The sequence below is a fragment of the Lampris incognitus genome, chromosome 13 (assembly GCF_029633865.1).
Source record: "Lampris incognitus isolate fLamInc1 chromosome 13, fLamInc1.hap2, whole genome shotgun sequence".
Classification (NCBI taxonomy): Eukaryota; Metazoa; Chordata; class Actinopteri; order Lampriformes; family Lampridae; genus Lampris; species Lampris incognitus.
The window spans coordinates 45,243,351-45,262,830 of NC_079223.1; the positions used below are offsets into that span (position 1 = coordinate 45,243,351).

The window sequence follows — 19,480 nt, forward strand, 5'->3', positions numbered from 1 at the left end:
GTCCCTGTCTAATTTTTTCTTTCTGTTTCTTTTGCTCTCCGACTCTCTCTCTCTAATCAGTTCCACTCTGTTATTGCTGGCCCCGGGCTGTTTACCTCTTTGCTAAACTGCTTTCACAAGCATGAGACCAAAGCCAGCTCAAATGACTGCTAGAGCCGCTAAATACCCACTCAGACCCATAGTCACCGTGTTGCTGACTGTGGGTTGACCTTTCCAGGGTTGTTGCAGCATTTAGGAATCAATGCTTGCTGATCTGGCGGTCCTCACATTTTCTTTAGCCAGGAATCCCGTTTTTCCTCCGCGGCCAGTTGACCAGTTCTGAAAGGTTAAGTGGCGAGTAGAAAACCCCCGTGGAAGGAGGGAAAGTGGAGAGGAGCAACGAGACACAGTCCGAACCGCAACATGGGGGAACCATGATCGCTCCGAAATCCCAGACAGACGGGGGAACAGCAGTTGCGAGGACAAACAGCTTATGAATACGCCATGCTTTGTATATTATTTGCTCTGAGGTTTTTTAGAAGAAGGAAGCATTTCCTGCAGTGGGGCCAGCTGGGAGTGATTTAGTGACATTATTAAAAAAGCCATTCTGGTAAACGTCTCTCCTCAGGGAGGAGTTCAGAGGGCCATGTAAACTAGTAATGTAATGGTAACCCTCTATGGACTCATGTTGTGTTGTCTTATTTAGACAGCACACATTAGGCCTTCTTATTTTGTTAAACTACTTTTCATAAGACTCCGGAATATTTACTCGGTGAATCATCGTTCCGAGTGGGCAGCATGTTTTCTCTGTGAGGACCGCCGTTCCTGCCCATGCCTGATCCAGATCTCCTCCTCATTGTCAAGTAATTTCTCTTGGTAAGAGTTCAGGAGACCAAAAAGTGAAGCGTTAAGTCGTGACAAGAACCAGAGCTGATGTCAGAAAACAAACAGATGAAACACATCACAAACCTAAGCTCCACAAACCGTAGCTATCCTGTCAGAGTGTGGCGTTCCCACGCCAAGCCCGCGGCTGCCGAGGGAAAGGTTAACAAGGCGGGAGCGCAGTTCGTATTTAAAGCAATCTGGTGCCTCACCAGGCCGACAGCCATACCGAGGTGTGCGCTGCTGCGCGACTCTGACACGCACCTTCTGGTTTTCACTCGCGTCGTTTCCTGTCGCTCTGCTCCGTGCACGGCTGAATAGAGACAGACAGACGCCGTCAGTCATTATGGTCATTATTCCAGTGTTTGTGTGGCGTTCACCCTTCAAAACGAGAAATATCAGAATCAGAAACACTTTGTCGTTTCATTTCATGCACTTGCGCACATGAAATGAAACGAAACACCGTTTCCCCCCAGCCCACAGCAGTGCAACACAAAGACAAAAACACATACCCAAACTACAAGAACACACATACCGGGAGAATCCACGCCAGCCAGGATGACTGTTGGAACTGCCGGTGTGCATGGGCTAGCAGTTAGCTTAGCTTGCCCCGCTTCCACGTCCTGTCAGACCGCCCTCAGTGTTTCCTCTTCGGGCGCAGCTCCAGTCAGGGCCGCGGTTCTTGGGCCCACCAGACGCACAACCCAGGCACCCTCAGCTGATCCAACACCAGCTCTCCCAGCCAGACACCTTCGACACACCTCCCCGCACTCCACACGACGACACTAAAACACAGTCAATGGTAGGCGAGGCCGCCGCCAGACCGCCCTCGGTGTTATCGGAACTGCCGGTCTGCACGAGCTAGCAGTTAGCTTAGCCTGGACGGTACTGCATGAGGCCGCCACAAACTTGAATTCGCGCCGCCATCTTCCCACACCGGAAGTGGTGATATGTGTCTGGCAATACGTTAATGAAAACAAAATGAACGTTAAAGTATTACCAGTGACAAGTTTCTCTGTTGTTGTCTACCGTCTGACGTGTTGTGGTCATGTTTTAGGGGATCAGGACAGGGCGGAGGCTGCAGGCTCTGAAGACGCCCAACAGGTCCGTTTGGAGGCCAGACTCACCTCCTCCATGGATGACGAGTCCTCGCACTGCTGTGGAAAGAAAGAGACGTTTTGCAAAATAATGATTGACACATGTATCCATCAATCAGCGCTCAGCGACCGTCTCCACTTCCTCCGACACCCCACAACGCTGAGGTTTGATGCAACGTACGACAGATAATGCACAATTAGTAAGAAGACCTAACAAAAGAAAGGGGGAATGGTGGGAAAAGACAATGTTGGCTCAAAGTAATTCAGAATTAACTGGCTAAACTGTAACGACTCAGCGAGTCATCCTTATTAAAGTTCTTGGTCGTTAAAGGTTAGTGATGTACGACACAATACATTTGTTGTAATGGCCCTCACCCTTGACATCTGAACAATGAATCAGTGATTTATTCTGAGCAGAGTGGGCTTGTGGGTAAAACACACACTAGCTTATTATCCTAAAATGGTGTGTAAATATAGCGGTGGTTCTTCTTGTGAAGTGAAGATTGATAGTGACAAGAGAAGAGAGGGGTTTTGTTTTTTGTTTTTTTGTGGAAATGACTGTTAACACTGGAACTCCCACAGGACGCTCCAGATTTTGGAGATGAACCCGGTTCTTTTCCCAACAATCAACTCTATTTCGAACTCGATCATTTCAACATGGACGAAAGTTACGCCAGATGCCTCTTTGCCAGAGAGGTTAATGTGTCACAACAAAGTAGTCTCTCTCTCTCTCCCCCCCTCGCTCTCTCTTATGGAACATAAACGGTGCGTTGGTTGCAGAGATTCCCATTACTCACGCGAAAAAAACACCCCTGGCAGAAGTGTTCCAATTAGCTGTGGATAAATGACGAAGACCAAAGATTAAGTAATTAAGTAATTATTGTAATTGAAGCAGCTGGGATCCAAATTCTCTTGTCACCAGGGAGTCTGAAATTATCCACTGACAGCACAACACAGAAACCACGGGTACCCCAGATATGAGGTTGCACAAAGAAGAGGCAGATGATCCCCCCCCCCCGCACTGATTTACTCATTGTAATGCAAATAACGGACTCTTAAAGGTGATGTGTGTGATTCTACTTGAATTCTGACCTCTGTCATTCAGCAAAGTAAAAGGCAGCAACAAAGCAAGTAAGACAAACAAATTCAAATAGAAATGGAGTGGATACACAGCACGCTGGCTGACGTCCGCCAGTCTGGAGTGTCGGTATGGGTCTTGGTATGAGTCTTGGTATGAGTATTGGTATGGGTCTTGGTATGACTATTGGTATGAGTATTGGTATGGGTCTTGGTATGAGTATTGGTATGAGTATTGGTATGGGTCTTGGCATGACTATTGGTATGAGTATTGGTATGAGTATTGGTATGGGTCTTGGTATGAGTATTGGTATGAGTATTGGTATGGGTCTTGGTATGACTATTGGTATGGGTCTTGGTATGAGTATTGGTATGAGTCTTGGTATGGGTCTTGGTATGAGTATTGGTATGAGTCTTGGTATGGGTCTTGGTATGAGTATTGGTATGGGTCTTGGTATGGGTCTTGGTATGAGTACTGGTATGAGTCTTCAAAGTAAACGAGAAATCAATCAGTATTTCACAAACCAGCAAATCATTCACTGCTGATCTCAGTACAGGAGAACTGGAGGAACCAAAAAGAATTCGCCTTATTCACCCCGCAGCCACGCGGAGCTGCCATAGTCTCCAATGTTAAAACTCTGCTGTAAAAATACAATTTCGAGAGTAGGATTAATCACAGTCACAGCTGGAAATCCTCTCAGCAGCTACAATAAAAAAAAAAAGTCCCATGGCTGAGCTATGTTTTCTTACTGTTGTTTTATGAATGAAAGTCAATCAGCAGAGCAGCCGTTCACCTTGATTCATTTTATATCATGAAAACTGTGACTGTTTAACACATCGGAAGTCTTTTAGTAAGGGTTTTGAAATCATGACAGCCTGATCTCTGTCATTTCATGGTCGCTTTCGTGCGAGGGTCCACCTAGACGGCTGCACATCCACAGACTGACAGGCAAACTGGCTTTATTAGGTAGATTTTGTAGCTTGAGCGCTGCATATTAACCCCCCCCCCCATATTTCCCGTTCAATCGACTTGGGTGCTGCGCAGAAGTCTTATGATGGCAGGAAAAACACCGGGTTTTTTTGCCCACGTGTCCGTGTATGGAGAAGGGGAGATATGTACGCGGGGCGGAGATCCTCTATTCACAGTTTGATACGGTCAGAAATTAAAGCAAACCCTGCTACTCACTACCCATACCGTGCTTCAGAAAACCTTAGATATGACACAGCCCCTTTAATCTGTTTTTATTTACCAATATCCTACAAACCTATTGTGACTCAAAGACGTGGACCTGACTCATGGTACCCCTCTATAATGGCCTTATCTGTCTTTAAAAAAAGTTAAGAGAGCAAAGAGCGATGCCCCTCCTCGGGCATAAAGAAGTTTGGACATAACTCCGCAGAGGAGGCACATGTTTCTTTCATAAGGATGAAAGGGTAGAGCTCCTGTAACAGGATCTCTCTGTAGCAGGCAGCTTTCCATGAGGGAACAGCAGGATCCCCTCTTTGACCGAGGAGCACCAGGATAGATGGGACCCTGACACGCAAACTGAAACAAACACACAAACGTACATGCGCACTAACACACACACACACACACTCACACAGAGTTTATGAGACACAGAAAGGAGTTCTCCGATGTAGACGTGGGGATTAAGTTGTTTGGTCGTTTACCTTGTAAAAACAAAAAGAGATGTTAACGCAGGCTGTATATGAGGCCAACTGTGGTTGGTGACTCCTGCATGGTTGCGTTGGGAGGATCTGGTACGCCAGCCGCTTTTCCTGCACAACATCTGCAGCACCAATATGAATCCTCCCGTCCCTGCTGCCCTGACTGTCACTGCATTCTGTCTTCGTGATGGGTCTGCTGGTCCTGCGGGGAACAAGTGGTCCAGAGGAGGTCCATTGAGCTGACGGCTCTCTGATGAATTCTGCAGTGCCAGGGGTCAGAGGTCAAAGGTTAGGGGTTCTCCAGCTGGCAGCCGCGATCACAGCATGCTGCGGTGCAGAGCCATTCAGTGGCCACAGCAGTAGGGCGGGGGAATTGATGGTACGTTCACCATGTGTTTCTAGTGGCACTGCCATGCCACGGCGTTTTGGAGGCCTGGTTCGGACACTCTATCCTCAGGACAGAGGCATTTTTCCCGTCCAGCGTAGAATGCTATTGCAGAAAAAGAAAAAAAAAGCTCTGGTAAAAGCAAATATCTTAAAAGGGAACAATCGTGATTTTCAACATTATCTCTACATATATGTTGTAGTGATGACACTCCATAACCGGACATAAGACCGAGCAGTCTTCTGTGTGTCTTTGAAACAGCTGTGTAGGAAAATGCGAATAACAACACTACATTTAACAGCCGTATGTGGCTCATCGGCGAACGTAGAAGTACATTTTCACATTCATGGAGTGAATGCCAGTGACATCACCAGCAAACATAATTTCAACAGGGTTTCAGAGACACCACGCTGAGCCCCTCTCCATCTTTAAGACGCTAAACACCCAGCTTTTTAACAAACACCTCCACACCCGATGGTATTAAAAACACACACACACACACACACACACACACACACACACACACACACAAAACGCTCCTTATGCATTGCCTTTGTGTACTGCCTGTTGACACCTATGTCCTATGGACTTGAACCTGTTTTTTTGGCACTTGCGTTGTTGTCTCCTGACTAAATCCTTGCATGTGTTGTATTAACTCTCAGATGTATGTCGCTTTGGATAAAAGTGGCTGCTAAATTAAATTGTAATTTTGTAACATTGTAACACGGTAACACCAACACTGTAACATTGTAAGACTGTAACACCAACATTGTAACATTGTAAGAACACTACTAGGGCTGTGAATGGAGTGATAGTTCCCTTTTAATATGACTACTAAATTACCATCCTACAAAAATTATTAGTGTGCTTTACTCTTAAAAGTAAAGCTGAAAAACCCGCCAATATAATCTGTTTAAAATATAGACTGATATATGTAGTTCTTCAACTGCCGGTAATTGTTGAACAAACAATACCAGCGGCAATATCCCCCTGCAGTTCTCAAGATGTCCTGTGGAGGGCGAGCCTCTTATTAATGAGTTACTCCCTTTGTGTTCATTACAAATGGTTTACAAATGGTTAATCACAAAAGCCTAACGCCATATATACACTGTGCGAGTGTCGGTGTGCACTAACACACATGTGCTACGGGTTGGCACGAAGGCCATTTTATTTAACAGAGTTTTCCAAAACATTAGTTCTCTCAGAGTGGAAAATGTGTCTAATGAGAAGCGTACAGAACACAGTAAATAGCTATTAAACCTGCTTTAACTGCTGCCACATGTTTACTGAGGTTATGAGGGGTGTGATTGAGAGGGGGTAAGGGTGTGATTGAGTGTGTACGTGGTCTCTGTTTGTGTACGCCAGACATCAAGCGACTGAGTCAGGAGGTGAGTGAGGGCGAGAGAAATTTAATTTAAAAATCATCTTATAAAATCTGCAGCCACGTTGAGGGCAAAAAAAAAAAATCATCATTGAATATTGTTAAATGGTGTTCCCGCTGCCCTCTGGTTCACTGTGCTGAAGTGGTCCGCACAATGGACTTTATGTTGTATCCGAGATGAAAAGGCTAATATCGCTAATACCCATCTGTCACAGCTCGCTTAGATCCGCTCCTCAAGTGAACTTCCCAGGACAAATAAGTCAATCATACTCCCCCGAGTAAAAGCAGTCTCCCCTGTTCCTCTATGTCTTTTCTCCAAGAAACAAAGAGTGCCACAGTCCAGGAGGAAAGAGGTCAAACAGTGACATAAAAGACAAGAGCCAAAAAAGTTCCTTGTTCTGCCTTTCTCCTCCTCTGTGCATCTCCTGGTTAATCTCCCCACCCGCCCGTCTCCATGTTGTCAACACAGCTATAGTTCTTGGCGTTCATCTCAGGCATTACCTGTGGAGCCAGGTGAGTCAGATGGCTCGGGGCCCCAGACTGACTGGCTCATCAGTCCCCTCATCCACCTGGCAAAGCTCCCAACAAGATGGCAGCACTTCTGAGGAGAAGCAAGGCAACTCTCTTTCAGCCGGTCCTGGCACTGTGGAGCTAACAGAGTGCAGAATGACCCCTAAAACAGACATTTACACTGGTAAATATTTGTTTTACTGTTGTCCATATAATTTTGAAGTGATAATATGCATTGCTGAAAATAGCTGCACTATTGAGAGGTAGCCATCATCATATAATGAATTGCCTGACTGTCTGAAAAGCTCTTTATGGCAGCTTATGGCTTTGCTAACTTGGTAGCTTAACAATCATTCAAACAAGCAAACACGAAAACACACTAATTAAAAGATAATTCTGCTTTTTACAATCTGGGTCTTATTTTCATAGTTTTAGCCATCGTGCATATCGGTTACGATATCATTTCACTCACCGGCTTCGTTGTCGAGAGTTTGAACTAGCTGGGCAATTGCTAGACACAGCAATACATGGCATCTTGCAGGGCAACTCAACACAAGCATCAGACATGTTTCTGCAAATCCAGTTCACCCTACTTAACAAAGCCCTGTGTTTGGAAGTGAAGAAAAAAGTGCAAGTTAGAAGCTACCACCCAGTTACCACAGTTAGAAGTTACCACATATTTCCCCCGGGCATCCGGGTAGCATAGCAGTCTATTCCGTTGCCTTACCAACACGGGGATCGCCAGTTCGAATCCCCATGTTACTTCCGGCTTGGTCAGGCATCCTTACAGACACAATTGGCCGTGTCTGCGGGTGGGAAGCCGGATGTGGATGTGTGTCCTGGTCGCTGCTCTAGCGCCTCCTCTGGTCAGTCGGAGGGAGGGGGAACTGGGGGAATAGTGTGATCCTCCCACGCACTGTCCCCCTGGTGAAACTCCTCACTGTCAGGTGAAAAGAAGCGGCTGGTGACTCCACACCCAGATAGCGTCCGGATGTGGGCCACTTCAGGCAATGATGTGGCACTGATGGCCGCCTTCTGGCCCTGACAAAATGGATGTGAGCCTGAAGTGGCCCACATGTATAATAGCAAATATGGCCCAAATATACCAAAACAAATGTGGGCCTTTTCTGGCAAAGATACGGTGCTCTTGGCAACATGTAATCTGGATGTGACCCTGAAGTGGTCTGTGTGGTAAATGGTGAACATGGCCCAAATATCACAAAACAAATATGGGCCACCTTTGGCCAATATGTGGCACATGCGGCACATATTGGCCCAGATCAGGCAAACAGGAGCGGACCGCCCAAGTGCCATCATTCCACGCGGTATGTGGGCGGGATGAAGTGTCGGGTGTGGGACGGGTCCGGGCCATAGCAATTTTGCTATATGGGCATGTATCGGAGGAGGCATGTGGTAGTCTGCAGCCCTCCCTGGATCGGTAGAGGGGGCGGAGCAGCGGCCAGGATGGCTCAGAGAGTGGGGTAATTAGACGGGTACAATTGGATAGAAAAAAGGGGGAAATTTAAAAAAAAAAAGTTACAACCCAGAATGTCGAAAAGTACCAACAGTTGGTCGCATTGCTGAACTACCTCCTTCAGCTTGCAGTACTGAGCAGCATATACTGTCCATAGGTTGTAGTAACCATCGATAAACTGTCTGACCAGCACCACTGAGAAGTTATAATGACAAATCATATACTTAGTCTAAGGCTCTTTTGTTGTTGTTTAAAGGACAGGTTTAAGGCTGCCCTGTAAGACACCATTCATTGTAAAGCTGTCTAGTGGTAGTCCAGTGTCCAAAACCTCCAAAAGGAAGTCAGTGAGTAAAATGACATCACAATTTGTGATATTGTGCTATACAAATAAACTGACAACTGATATACACGGTGGGAAAAGCTACAAAAGAGACCCAGGTTGTAAAACAACGGAATTATCCTTTAATTCAATAAAAATAAAGCAGTTATAAATGTTGAAACAGTTATCTACATTACTGGAGCAGTCCATTGCCTTGGGTCTGTTGTAATGTATTGTACTGTTGAGACTGGCATTAAATTTTAATATTCATGAGCATCATAATCAATCAGCATCACTTAGCTGTGATTGCTCTTGAATATGAGGCAGTTATAGATCAAGCTGACGAAAAAAACATAGTATTGTATACCAGTTGGGTCCTAATGATTATCTCATCTCATCATCAGCCACTTCTCCGAGGTCGGGTCGCGGTGGCAGCAAGCTAAGTAGGGCACTCCAGACGTCCCTCTCCCCAGCAACGCCCTCCAGCTCCTCCTGGGGGATCCCAAGGTGTTCCCAGGCCAGATTGGACATGTAGTCCATCCAGCGAGTTCTGGGTCTACCCTGGGGTCTCCTCCCAGTTGGATGTGCCTGGAAAACTTCCAAAGGAAGGCGCCCAGGAGGCATCAGATACCCGAACCACCTCAACTGGCTCCTTTCGACACGAAGGAGCAGCGGCTCTAATCCGAGCTCCCTCTGGATGTCCGAGCTCCTCACCCTAGTAAACTCATTTCAGCCGCTTGTATCCGTGATCTCACCCTTTCGGTCACTACCCAAAGCTCATGACCATAGGTGAGGGTTGGAAAAAAAGATTGACTGGTAAATTTAGAGCTTTGCCTTCCGGCTCAGCTCCCTCTTCACCACAACGGTCCGGTACATCAGCTGCTGCACCAATCTGCCTATCAATCTCCCGCTCCATCCTAAACTCACTCATGAACAAGACCCTGAGATACTTGAACTCCTTCACTTGAGGCAAAAACTCATCCTCAACCCGGAGGGAGCAATCCACCATTTTCCGGTAGAGAACCATGGTTTCAGATTTGGGGGTACTGACTCTCATCCCGGCCATTTCACACTCAGCTGCAAACCACCCCAGTGCACGCTGGAGGTCAGGTTCTGATGAAGCCAAGAAAACCACATCATCTGTGAAGAGCAGAGATGCAATTCTGAGGTTCACAAAATGATCACATTCCTCACCTTGGCTGTGCCTTGAGATCCTGTCCATGAATATCCCAAACAGAATCGGAGACAAGGGACAACCTTGGCGGAATCCAACACCCACCAAAAACATGTTTGACTTTGCGCCGAGAAGGCGGACACAGCTCTCACTTCGGTTATACAAGGACCGGTGGTTTGTAGCAACTGCCCCGGTACCTCATACTCCCACAGTACCCCCTACAGAGTGCCTCGGGGTACACAGTCGTAAGCCTTCTCCAAGTCCACAAAACACATGTAGACTGGCTGGTCAAACTCCCATGCCTCCCTCGGCACTTCTGCAAGGGTAAAGAGTTGGTCCGTTGTTCCACGGCCAGGACGGAATCCACATTCTAATGATTACTAATTTGAAATGTACGTGGGAATATTTAAGTTCTTTATGATAAATAATTTTAGCTCTACAGACTCCCAGTCATTCTGAGTGAACCTCCCTCCCCGACTCACCGACGCCTGGTGACAAAGGCTCTACTGCAGGTTCAATGTAAACCTATGGAAGATAGCCGACTAGCTCCCAGAGAGGCTATGATGCAACTGAGACATTTTTTTCATAGTGCTTTGCTGGTGTGTGTACGCAATGTGTTGAGAGGATTTAGGTATCTAACTGCATACATGTGGATGCATAAAATAACAATCACAATGATAATTTTATCAAACCCAAACCAAAGCACTGAAAAGTGTCAAAAAGCCATAGTCAGACACACAAGCAGGCTGGATAAGCGCAAAACATTCGTCGAGTCACAACCAACTGTCAAGCAGATGGCAAGTTAATTCTTCTTGTGGCTGCTTCATAACACCGGCGGCCTCCCCCTCTTCATCAGAAGGTCTCATACACTTCACCGCCACCTCCTTCCATGGAGGTCCCTCACCCAGCCCTGTAATTCATGTGGTTAATCCTCGCTGTGAAGATGTCTAATGTATATTTAATGGGCGCCGGTGAAACATCAATTAAGTTAATTGTAGATCATTGAGAAAAATGTCAGTTATTTACAAAACCCCCAACTTTCCTAAATGTTGTGAGCACGCGGGATATGACGGAAGCCCGAGTGTCAAAACAGAGGAGTGGTTAGCCTCAAATGCAGCCTTCTGCTTCGGGGAAGCCTTTATGAGATTTACTGACGGTAATGATGGCGAGGATGATGTTTTAGTGCCGATGAATGCTTCAGTGTATATTAGTGGCTTCTGTGCTTTCGTCTTAAGTGTCTGTGCAGCCTCTTGGGTTGCACATCTTTCAAACAGTGACATGGCGTTGAGGTTTCGCATGGAGTCAGAACGTTCTGATGTCTATGGCTGATTAGCCTGTTAAATATTCTATATCTGTTCTTTTAGCAGTAAAGGCAAAAAAAAAATATATTGATACAGATGCAGTTTGAAGTCAAGCACCAGCATGCTGGCTGCATTCCTTGCAGCCTGAGGAGTAATGAGCTCTTGTTGGTTTTGGGTCACTGCCACAAGATCAGATCCAGTAGTTTGTTACAATAGGCAAAAAGCTCTGTCATCAGCGACAGCATCTATCTTCAATATCTGTTAGAAAGCACATATGATATCACACACACACATACACACACACACACACACACCACTTTGTATCTGGGACTTCATGCCAGAAGAAGTTAGGACCAACCATTTTGATATGGGAATGTGGTCAAATATTCATTTTGGTGGTTTCCCCCATATAAGTTAAATTGCTGCAAGCTGCAACATTTGGAGAACGTTCTCCCTCGCAATCCCAAGTTTATGGGCATAAATCATGACTTAATGCTGCATTTAAATGGTTACAGACAGGCAATTTATTCTTGGCTCAGCGCACACTTTTTGTGCAATAACATAACCATCAATATTTGTGTGTGTGTGTGTGTGCTACCCCTTAATAATCTATGTGAATAACACTGTAGCGATGGATGTTGGTTGTGTGTGTGTGTGTGTGTGTGTAACAGTTTATTGCCAGCAATCATGACTTGCTGACAACTCCCATTCATTCTGCCCTTTATAGTTCCTTTTACACTCACTAAAACTTGTGTCATTTGCACGCATGCACGCACGTGCACATGCAGACACACAGGCTGCATAAGTGCGCACACACACACACACACACACACACACACACACACTTCACCAAGGAGCAGAGGTGTGCAGTAAGAGGAGAGGAGGAGACCAGCTTTGGCAGGTAACACTACACACTGATAACTTCTAGAAACGTCAGTGCGCAATTTGTGCACAACACCACGTACACGACTTTGATGGCGGTCGTGTAAAACCTCGCCTAATTAAGTGGGGGCAAAAGTCTGACCTTGTTTGATCTGAGGAGGTTTTGGTCCCAGTAAGAAATCTTCTGCCATCTTTCATAATTGTGTTGTGTCCACAGGGACTGTCCATCTACGCCTCGCTTCATCCCGTTCAACAATACCCCGCCCTCCTGCTACAACACCCTCCAACCAACCACAGACAGACACAGAAAGAGACACTGGGGGTGCCCGGGAAGCATAGCCGTCTATTCCGTTGCCTACCAACACGGGGCTCGCTGGTTTGAATCCCCGTGTTACCTCCGGCTTGGTCAGGCATCCCTACAGACACGCTTCCCCCACTCTACTGGGCCGTCCCGGGTTTCTGCTCCACCCGCTCTGCCGATCCGGGGAGGGCTGCAGACTACCACATGCCTCCTCCAATAGATGTGGAGTCACCAGCCGCTTCTTTTCACCTGACAGTGAGGAGTTTCGCCAGGGGGACGTAGCGCATGGAGGATCATGCTATTCCCCCTCCCGCCCCCCGACCGACCAGAGGAGGCGCTAGTGCAGCGACCAAGACGCACACCCACATCCGGCTTCCCACCCGTGGACGGACGTAACGTGATATGTACAACTTGAAACTTTTCACCCGTTCGCTGGCAGGTGCAGGTGAAAGTGCGTCGACAGTCGCGTGCATGTCGTTGACATTTATCCATGGTACATCTTGCAGGCATCGCGAAAAATATGCCGTTGTCAATAGCACACGCCAACAAACAGGAAACTGGTATGACCGCTGCAGTAGGAACCGGAAGTCAGTGGACTACAGTTATGCACAGAGCCGATTGGCCGATACAACTGGGGAGGAAAAGTGGGAAAGAGCCAAAAAAAAAAAAACTAACTAAAAAAACTAAAGAGGCGTGGGTTTAGATGCGATGGATGCGTTAAACGTTTTTAATGGCCCACGTGTTTAACTAGCCTAGATGATATAATCGGGGCTAGCAGCATCTACATATTTGTAATCTTTCCCATGCATGCGCATTGTGAAACCAATAAAACTCGTAATGATAGCAATATCGGTGGTGTGAGGTCAAAGGGACTGACTGTTTGTTCAAAATGTGTGGGTGTGTGTACTCGGAAGGATTAATTGTGTTTCCACTGAAAGGGCGTGCGTGTGCGCGCGGTACAACCGCTGCACTTCTGCCCCCGCTGCAGGAGACGCTTCTAAACCGCCTTCACATGCAGCCGCAGACACTGTAGCAAAGACTATCGGTCATCAGACCACAACCGAATATTTATTCCTACAAACTGAAGCCTTTAATTGGTGGCAGATTCATGAAACTCCTTTCTTTTACAGGTTTTTATTGTTTTGTGTGAACAGGTCCTGTATAACATGCAAGTCAAAACGACTTCTTTGTGTAATATGGCTCTGCCGACACGTTTTAGACACACATTCTCAACAAGGACACATGGTGCTGTAGACGCAAAGCCGACTGGCTGTGTGACGATGCTGCGAACGGAACGATACGAGCGGGAAGCTGGCACGTCAGACACACTCCACAACTTTTATCTAAAAAAGGTTGATTTGTTTGAGCAGGTTAAAGGTGATAGAACACGTCTTACAGCTCTGTTGATGGAGTTTCTGTGAAATCCTACCTCGAATGAAACCACATGGGCAATACCAAGTGATAGAGTACAGGGGGAGGCCAGGAGAGGATAGCGATGGAGGTGTGGAAAAATATATTTTGCCAATTTTCTTACCAATGTGGATTATAATGTGACCAATAATAATTTTAAAAACACATTTTAATGACTAACAACAGCATATATTTATGATTCATTGTTTTACTCACTAACATTGTTGGAGGAGTTACAGCCCTCCCACCGCCTCTACACAAATGACGCAGCTAAATGTCGGTTTGGGAGTGGAGCTAGAAACCAGGGTCACGAGGTGCTTTAGCTCCAAATATAAACTATCTAATATGTTGACATTCAGATGTCTGAGACACGTTTGCTTTTTTGAGACGCAATAACGACTCAACATTCACCCGTCTTAAAAAAAAAACCTGCAAATTTAAAAAGGCAAATTACTTTTATCTGTTGGAGTTGGGGGGGGAGGGGGGTTATGTATATTTGACCCTTGCAGTTCCAGGCTGCAGCACCACCACACAAACCCTCTGCCGGTTCCCCGAAAAGCTGCAGCCCAAATCGTCCCGACACATCATCGCCTTTATTCCCGTAGCATCTGACGTATCTGCTAACGGAATGACTAAACGGCCTATTTAGGTGAGCTGAAAGCCGCATGACTGAGTTGCAGCGCTCCGGTGGGGCCTGTTCAGCCACCCAGCCGAGGCTTTTCCTGTGAGGCCTGTGCGGCCATGCCGCAGTTCAGGGTCCTGCGGTTTGTCTTGTGTGGGTCGCCGTCGGGCCCCCGGGCGGCAGATGAAAGCGAGTTTCAGAGATGTGCGCAGGACGGGGCGGAGGGGCTGAAATCGCTCAAAGCTTCAACACACTTTATCCGTCAAACCTCGCTTTTTAAGCCTCCACGCCCCAGGACGGCTGTGGTTTCAGAGAGCAGTAGAGGGTTTCCAGAGTGGTTTCTAACCCCCCCCCCCCCCCCCAGCCTCCCACCGCTCTGTTAGCTTGATAACAGCCAGTGTGTATCTGGCTCCACATTGGAACAAATCTACCGATGTGTTATCTCAAAGAATCAGCCATGAAAATAAAGCCAGCATCAGTGCAGCGTTTAGTAGAAAAAGGATAAATGGTGAAAGAGGTGGGCAGCTGTGGTGTAACCCAGTCTGGTTTGATGATGACGATGATGATGAACCCAGTCTGGTCTACCGCGTCCATTTCCTTGTTATTCCACGGGCCAGGGTGTGGATATCAGGGGGTGTTCGCCGGGCGACAGGGTTTTTTTTTTTTAGGGTACAGTGTTAGTCAACAGCTTGCTGACCTGGGAGTGGGGCGAGGTAAGGGGTAGTAGCATTGGACTTGTACTGGCACATATGGATCTGATAGAGAGCAGATAGCTCCAGACGCCGTGGAGCCATCTCAGGAAATGTGTGGTGTGCCTGTCTCCTCCTGCCCTATACTCGTGCACACACGGTGTCTATGTGTGTGTGTGCGTGTGTGTGTGTGTGTGTGTGTGTCTACAAACTGCATCCTGTTGTCAGCTGATACATTATAAATCCATATGTGAGCATTCGTGACTTGGGGAACAGTGACAGAGGTTTTCCCCCCGACAGCCTCCCTGTAAGGAAGCACTTCCTGTCCGTCGGATTTCCACGTGCAGGAAGCAGAGCAGCTTAGTGGGGGGGGGACCGCTAGATGACGCAACTTCAGCTGAGACTGAATCTTATTTCTAAAATGAGTCGGATATAACATTACAAGTGCATTATTGCTTTGCAAACGTTTAAGGTAATAAAAGATGAAAGAAAAAAAAATTAGTAAAAACATTCGGTAAACACAGGTGCTCTTACAGTCATGGGTCAAGGGTCACGCGATATTACGTCTTCTAGATTCATCAAGTTGTTTTGTGTTTTAACTCTGAGGCGTGTCTGGCTTTGGACGACGCACATCTTAGTACGGCCAAATGTAACAAATGTAAAATATGAGGTGAAAAGTGTGTTATAAATTAAGAAAAGAAAAATCTTTCAGCACACGATAATCAAAATATACTAGTCTTTTGAAAGTGGAGAATTAAAAGCGCTCGCATGCTTTCTTTAATAAGCAGTGTGGCTGGCTCTGAGCTCACGTCATCTGCAGGCTATTATACAACAGGGTATGTGTATGTTGGGGGTGATTAGTGGGTCTTAATGGGTGAAGTTGTGGTCCTATAGACACACAGGAGGGAGCCTGTCTCTGTCTGAGCTGGTTCCTATGTTAATGAGTCAAGCATTTATAGTACAAACCCTCTTGCCAATGTTAATGTGCACGGCACACGATAAAAGAGGGCGCCGAAGTGCCCGACAACCCCGCAACTCCTAAAAACCAACTGCATTCGAAACCACAACGCGATTCCTTTTTCTGCATAACTGGATGACAACTCATCCCCTCACCCGTCCCTGAGCTTCGCATTTTACAATTAGTGCAATGTAGTCATCAGGTGTATGCATTAGAAATGGAAATTATCATTTTATTTGTTTCCCCCTTTTCTCCCCAACTGTACTTGGCCAATTACCCCACTCTTTCGAGCCGCCCCGGTCGCTGTGCTCCACCCCCTCTGCCGATCCGGGGAGGGCTGCAGACTACAACGTTCCTCCTCTGACACGTGGAGTCGCCAGCCGCTTCTTTTCCCCTGACAGTGAGGAGTTTCACCAGGGGGACGTAGCACGTGGGAGGATCACACTATTCCCCCTAGTTCCCCCTCCCCCCTGAACAGGCACCCTGACTGACCAGAGGAGGCGCTAGTGCAGCGACCAGGACACATACCCATACCCACATCCGGCTTCCCACCCGCAGACACGGCTAATTGTGTCTGTAGGGACGCCCAACCAAGCCGGAGGTAACACAGGGACTCAAACTGGCGATCCCCGTGTTGGTAGGCAACGGAATAGACCGCTATGCTACCCGGACACCCCAGAAATGGAAATTATTTTATCTAAATCAAAAACTCGTTCCCTGCCAACAGAGCTCATATGTACCGTGCTGCAAATGTTATTGAGGAGCTTCAAGATTAAGAATCTCGCCTGTCGCTCCATGGCGTCATCCATCCAATAGTGTAACGTTAGGACTGCTGACGCGGCAGGACACAGGCGTTTCCATGTGAAGCTCTTATTCTACAAATGACATGACTTAAGATAGCTCTTTTTCTCAGAAGTTTACGGATTGTCTTGGGTTGTGTAATTAGACACACAAGTAAGGGTTGAGCTTTAACATTTGTCAGAATTTCCATCTGAACTACAATAAATTGGTTGTCTTGATGGTTTACGGTCTACATAAATAAATCTCTCAGACACTATCACAAAACAAGGTCTTCAAGATTCCTTAACTGGACAGCCATTATCACTGAGCGGTGAAGCACTTACATGTGGACACGTTGGTTCAAATGTTGTTGTGTGTCGAGATGTGATTTGGCACGCAACCAGCCATGACTTTATGAAGTCGAGAAGCAAGACACGGATCTGATAAAACACCAACACAGAAGGGAGAGCCAGCATTAATGTGTCCGAAGGTCAACAGAACAGAACGTAATTTATGGGCTGACCTTTGGTCTGTTGTTTTGCATAGCAGGTGAAGCAAAGACGACGACGACTTCCTGCTGTTCAGACCTGCCAAAAGCATTCAGACAGACACCATGTTCAGGTAAGGCACCGTCCTCTCCTGTAAAACTATATGCTAACTATAGAACCATAACACCTGTAACCATCTGTAACCATAACAACTACATCTGTAACCATAACAACTACACCTGTAACCATAACAACATCTGTAAAGTCTTTACTGATTGTGCCATGTGGTGGTTGGTTTATAGATAAATTGACATTTCTATTCCGTCACGATAATTATTAAATTACAATTATAAATTGTAATTATAAAATAATGATGATTGGTTTCTTAACTTGAAGGATTTCTCTGATAGCATGCATCTCTCTACTGGCTTATGGCGTCACGTCCATGCCATATAACTCCTGGGTATGTACACATCATACCTGACTGCATATATAATATAATGTATATGTAATAGTATTCCCGACATTACAGTGTATAATGGATAACAACAATAACATGACTCATGTGTATACAGTATATAAACACATTTTGTCAGACTTTTATGTGTATACCTTCTTTGTAATTATGTTTTGTTTTGTTTTGTTTGCTTTTTTATCAGAGTAAAATGATAGATTCAGCACTCCAGGACGCCATCATGTGAGTTAAGTCCTAAAATCATGAACTGAAATCAGCACGAAGGATCTCGAGATCTCTTTCACACAGGCTGGAAGACATGATGACTGAAATATTACATTGTCTGTCTGCTTGTGGATGTGTTTCTCTTCCAGGAGGGAAGGCGTCCAAGTGAAGTTGCTCCCAGGAGAGCGGGTGAAGGACCAAGAGGACATGGATGTGACTGGCTATGACATTGACCCTGACATGGCCATCTGGACAAACGCTGGAGCGAATGGGAAGTACCTAAAGGCCGAAGAAGACATGGACGACCTCTATCACCCTTCCATAGAAGATCATTTAAAAGCTCAGGTCCAGTACCAAGACGCCCTCTCGGAAGACATCTCTCATCATCTCTTCTCTGATAACAAGAAGCCTGAGCAAGACTTGGATGGACTGTATCACGGCTCCAGGGAGGAGCTTGAAGGATACCTCGTTCCCCTTGTGGCCAAGGCTGATGTTGGCACACAAGTCCGAGCACACAGCCGACCAGAAAAGGACGAAGATGAGTTGTACCATATCGATCTGTACTCACGAGTGCAAGAGGAACAAGGGCCAAAGGTCATGAGTGGCACCGGTGTCAGGCTTCACCTTCAGCCAGAGGAGGACATGGATGACTTGTACCATGCACAGCAGCCGATGCCCGCCCCTCGCCACGCTGGCGTGCCCGCACCTGTCCAGGTGAACGAGCCCATCGATTACAGTCGGCCGGAGGAGGACCTGGATGAGCTCAGCCACAACTAGGCTCCAAAAGAAAGCAACTCGACTGCCGGTTCAGGTTGCTGTCTTACCCTGTCGCAGAGAAATGGAGCTGGAGTTGGTCAACACATTCAGCCACCACTGACGGAGTTGATTTTGTTGACTTGATTTAAACATTTAATGTCTTCTCACCACCATCCCTTATCACCTATCCAGATCAGAAAGGTTCTTACAGAAACATTCAAGATTCACAGAAAAACGGGACCATCCTCTGTGTCATCTGCTGAAGTTTATCATCAAAACCCTGAAGTAATAGTTTTACAAGACGACAGCCCAGGTTGCAGTTCTGTTCAACAGATGCTGGAAAGCCCAGATACTGTTAACAGTCTCCATGCAAAAATAATTCAGTTTCTTATAAATAAGCTTGTCAACGATAAAAAATAAACTTTTATCCATTTATACCCTTCTTTGGATTTGCGAAACTTTTTTTTATACAATGAAGAATTACAAAATTTAAAAAATACTTAATTCATGTGCATATATGCACACAGCCAGGCTAGGTGGATGCATTTTGGACAAACCTTGTATCAAACAGGAATAACGATGACAGGGTGTAATTAGGGTGTTTAGCAGAGCCGTCTTCCTGTTCAGAGAGAACATGGCCACTAGTAATCACAGAAGAGCAACAGCGA

At 46.3% G+C, this 19,480-nt stretch overlaps 1 protein-coding gene across 1 annotated transcript; it reads left to right on the top strand.

Annotated features, from left to right (window-relative positions):
• The first annotated feature begins 17,450 nt into the window (after positions 1-17,450).
• Positions 17,451-19,254, top strand: si:ch211-217g15.3 (uncharacterized protein LOC368914 homolog). Its single transcript, XM_056292451.1, has 4 exons — positions 17,451-17,510; positions 17,774-17,840; positions 18,037-18,074; positions 18,206-19,254. Exons 1-4 carry the CDS (start codon positions 17,503-17,505, stop codon positions 18,831-18,833), a joined length of 741 nt encoding a protein of 246 aa, XP_056148426.1. The 5' UTR covers positions 17,451-17,502; the 3' UTR covers positions 18,834-19,254.
• Positions 19,255-19,480: the final 226 nt, after the last annotated feature.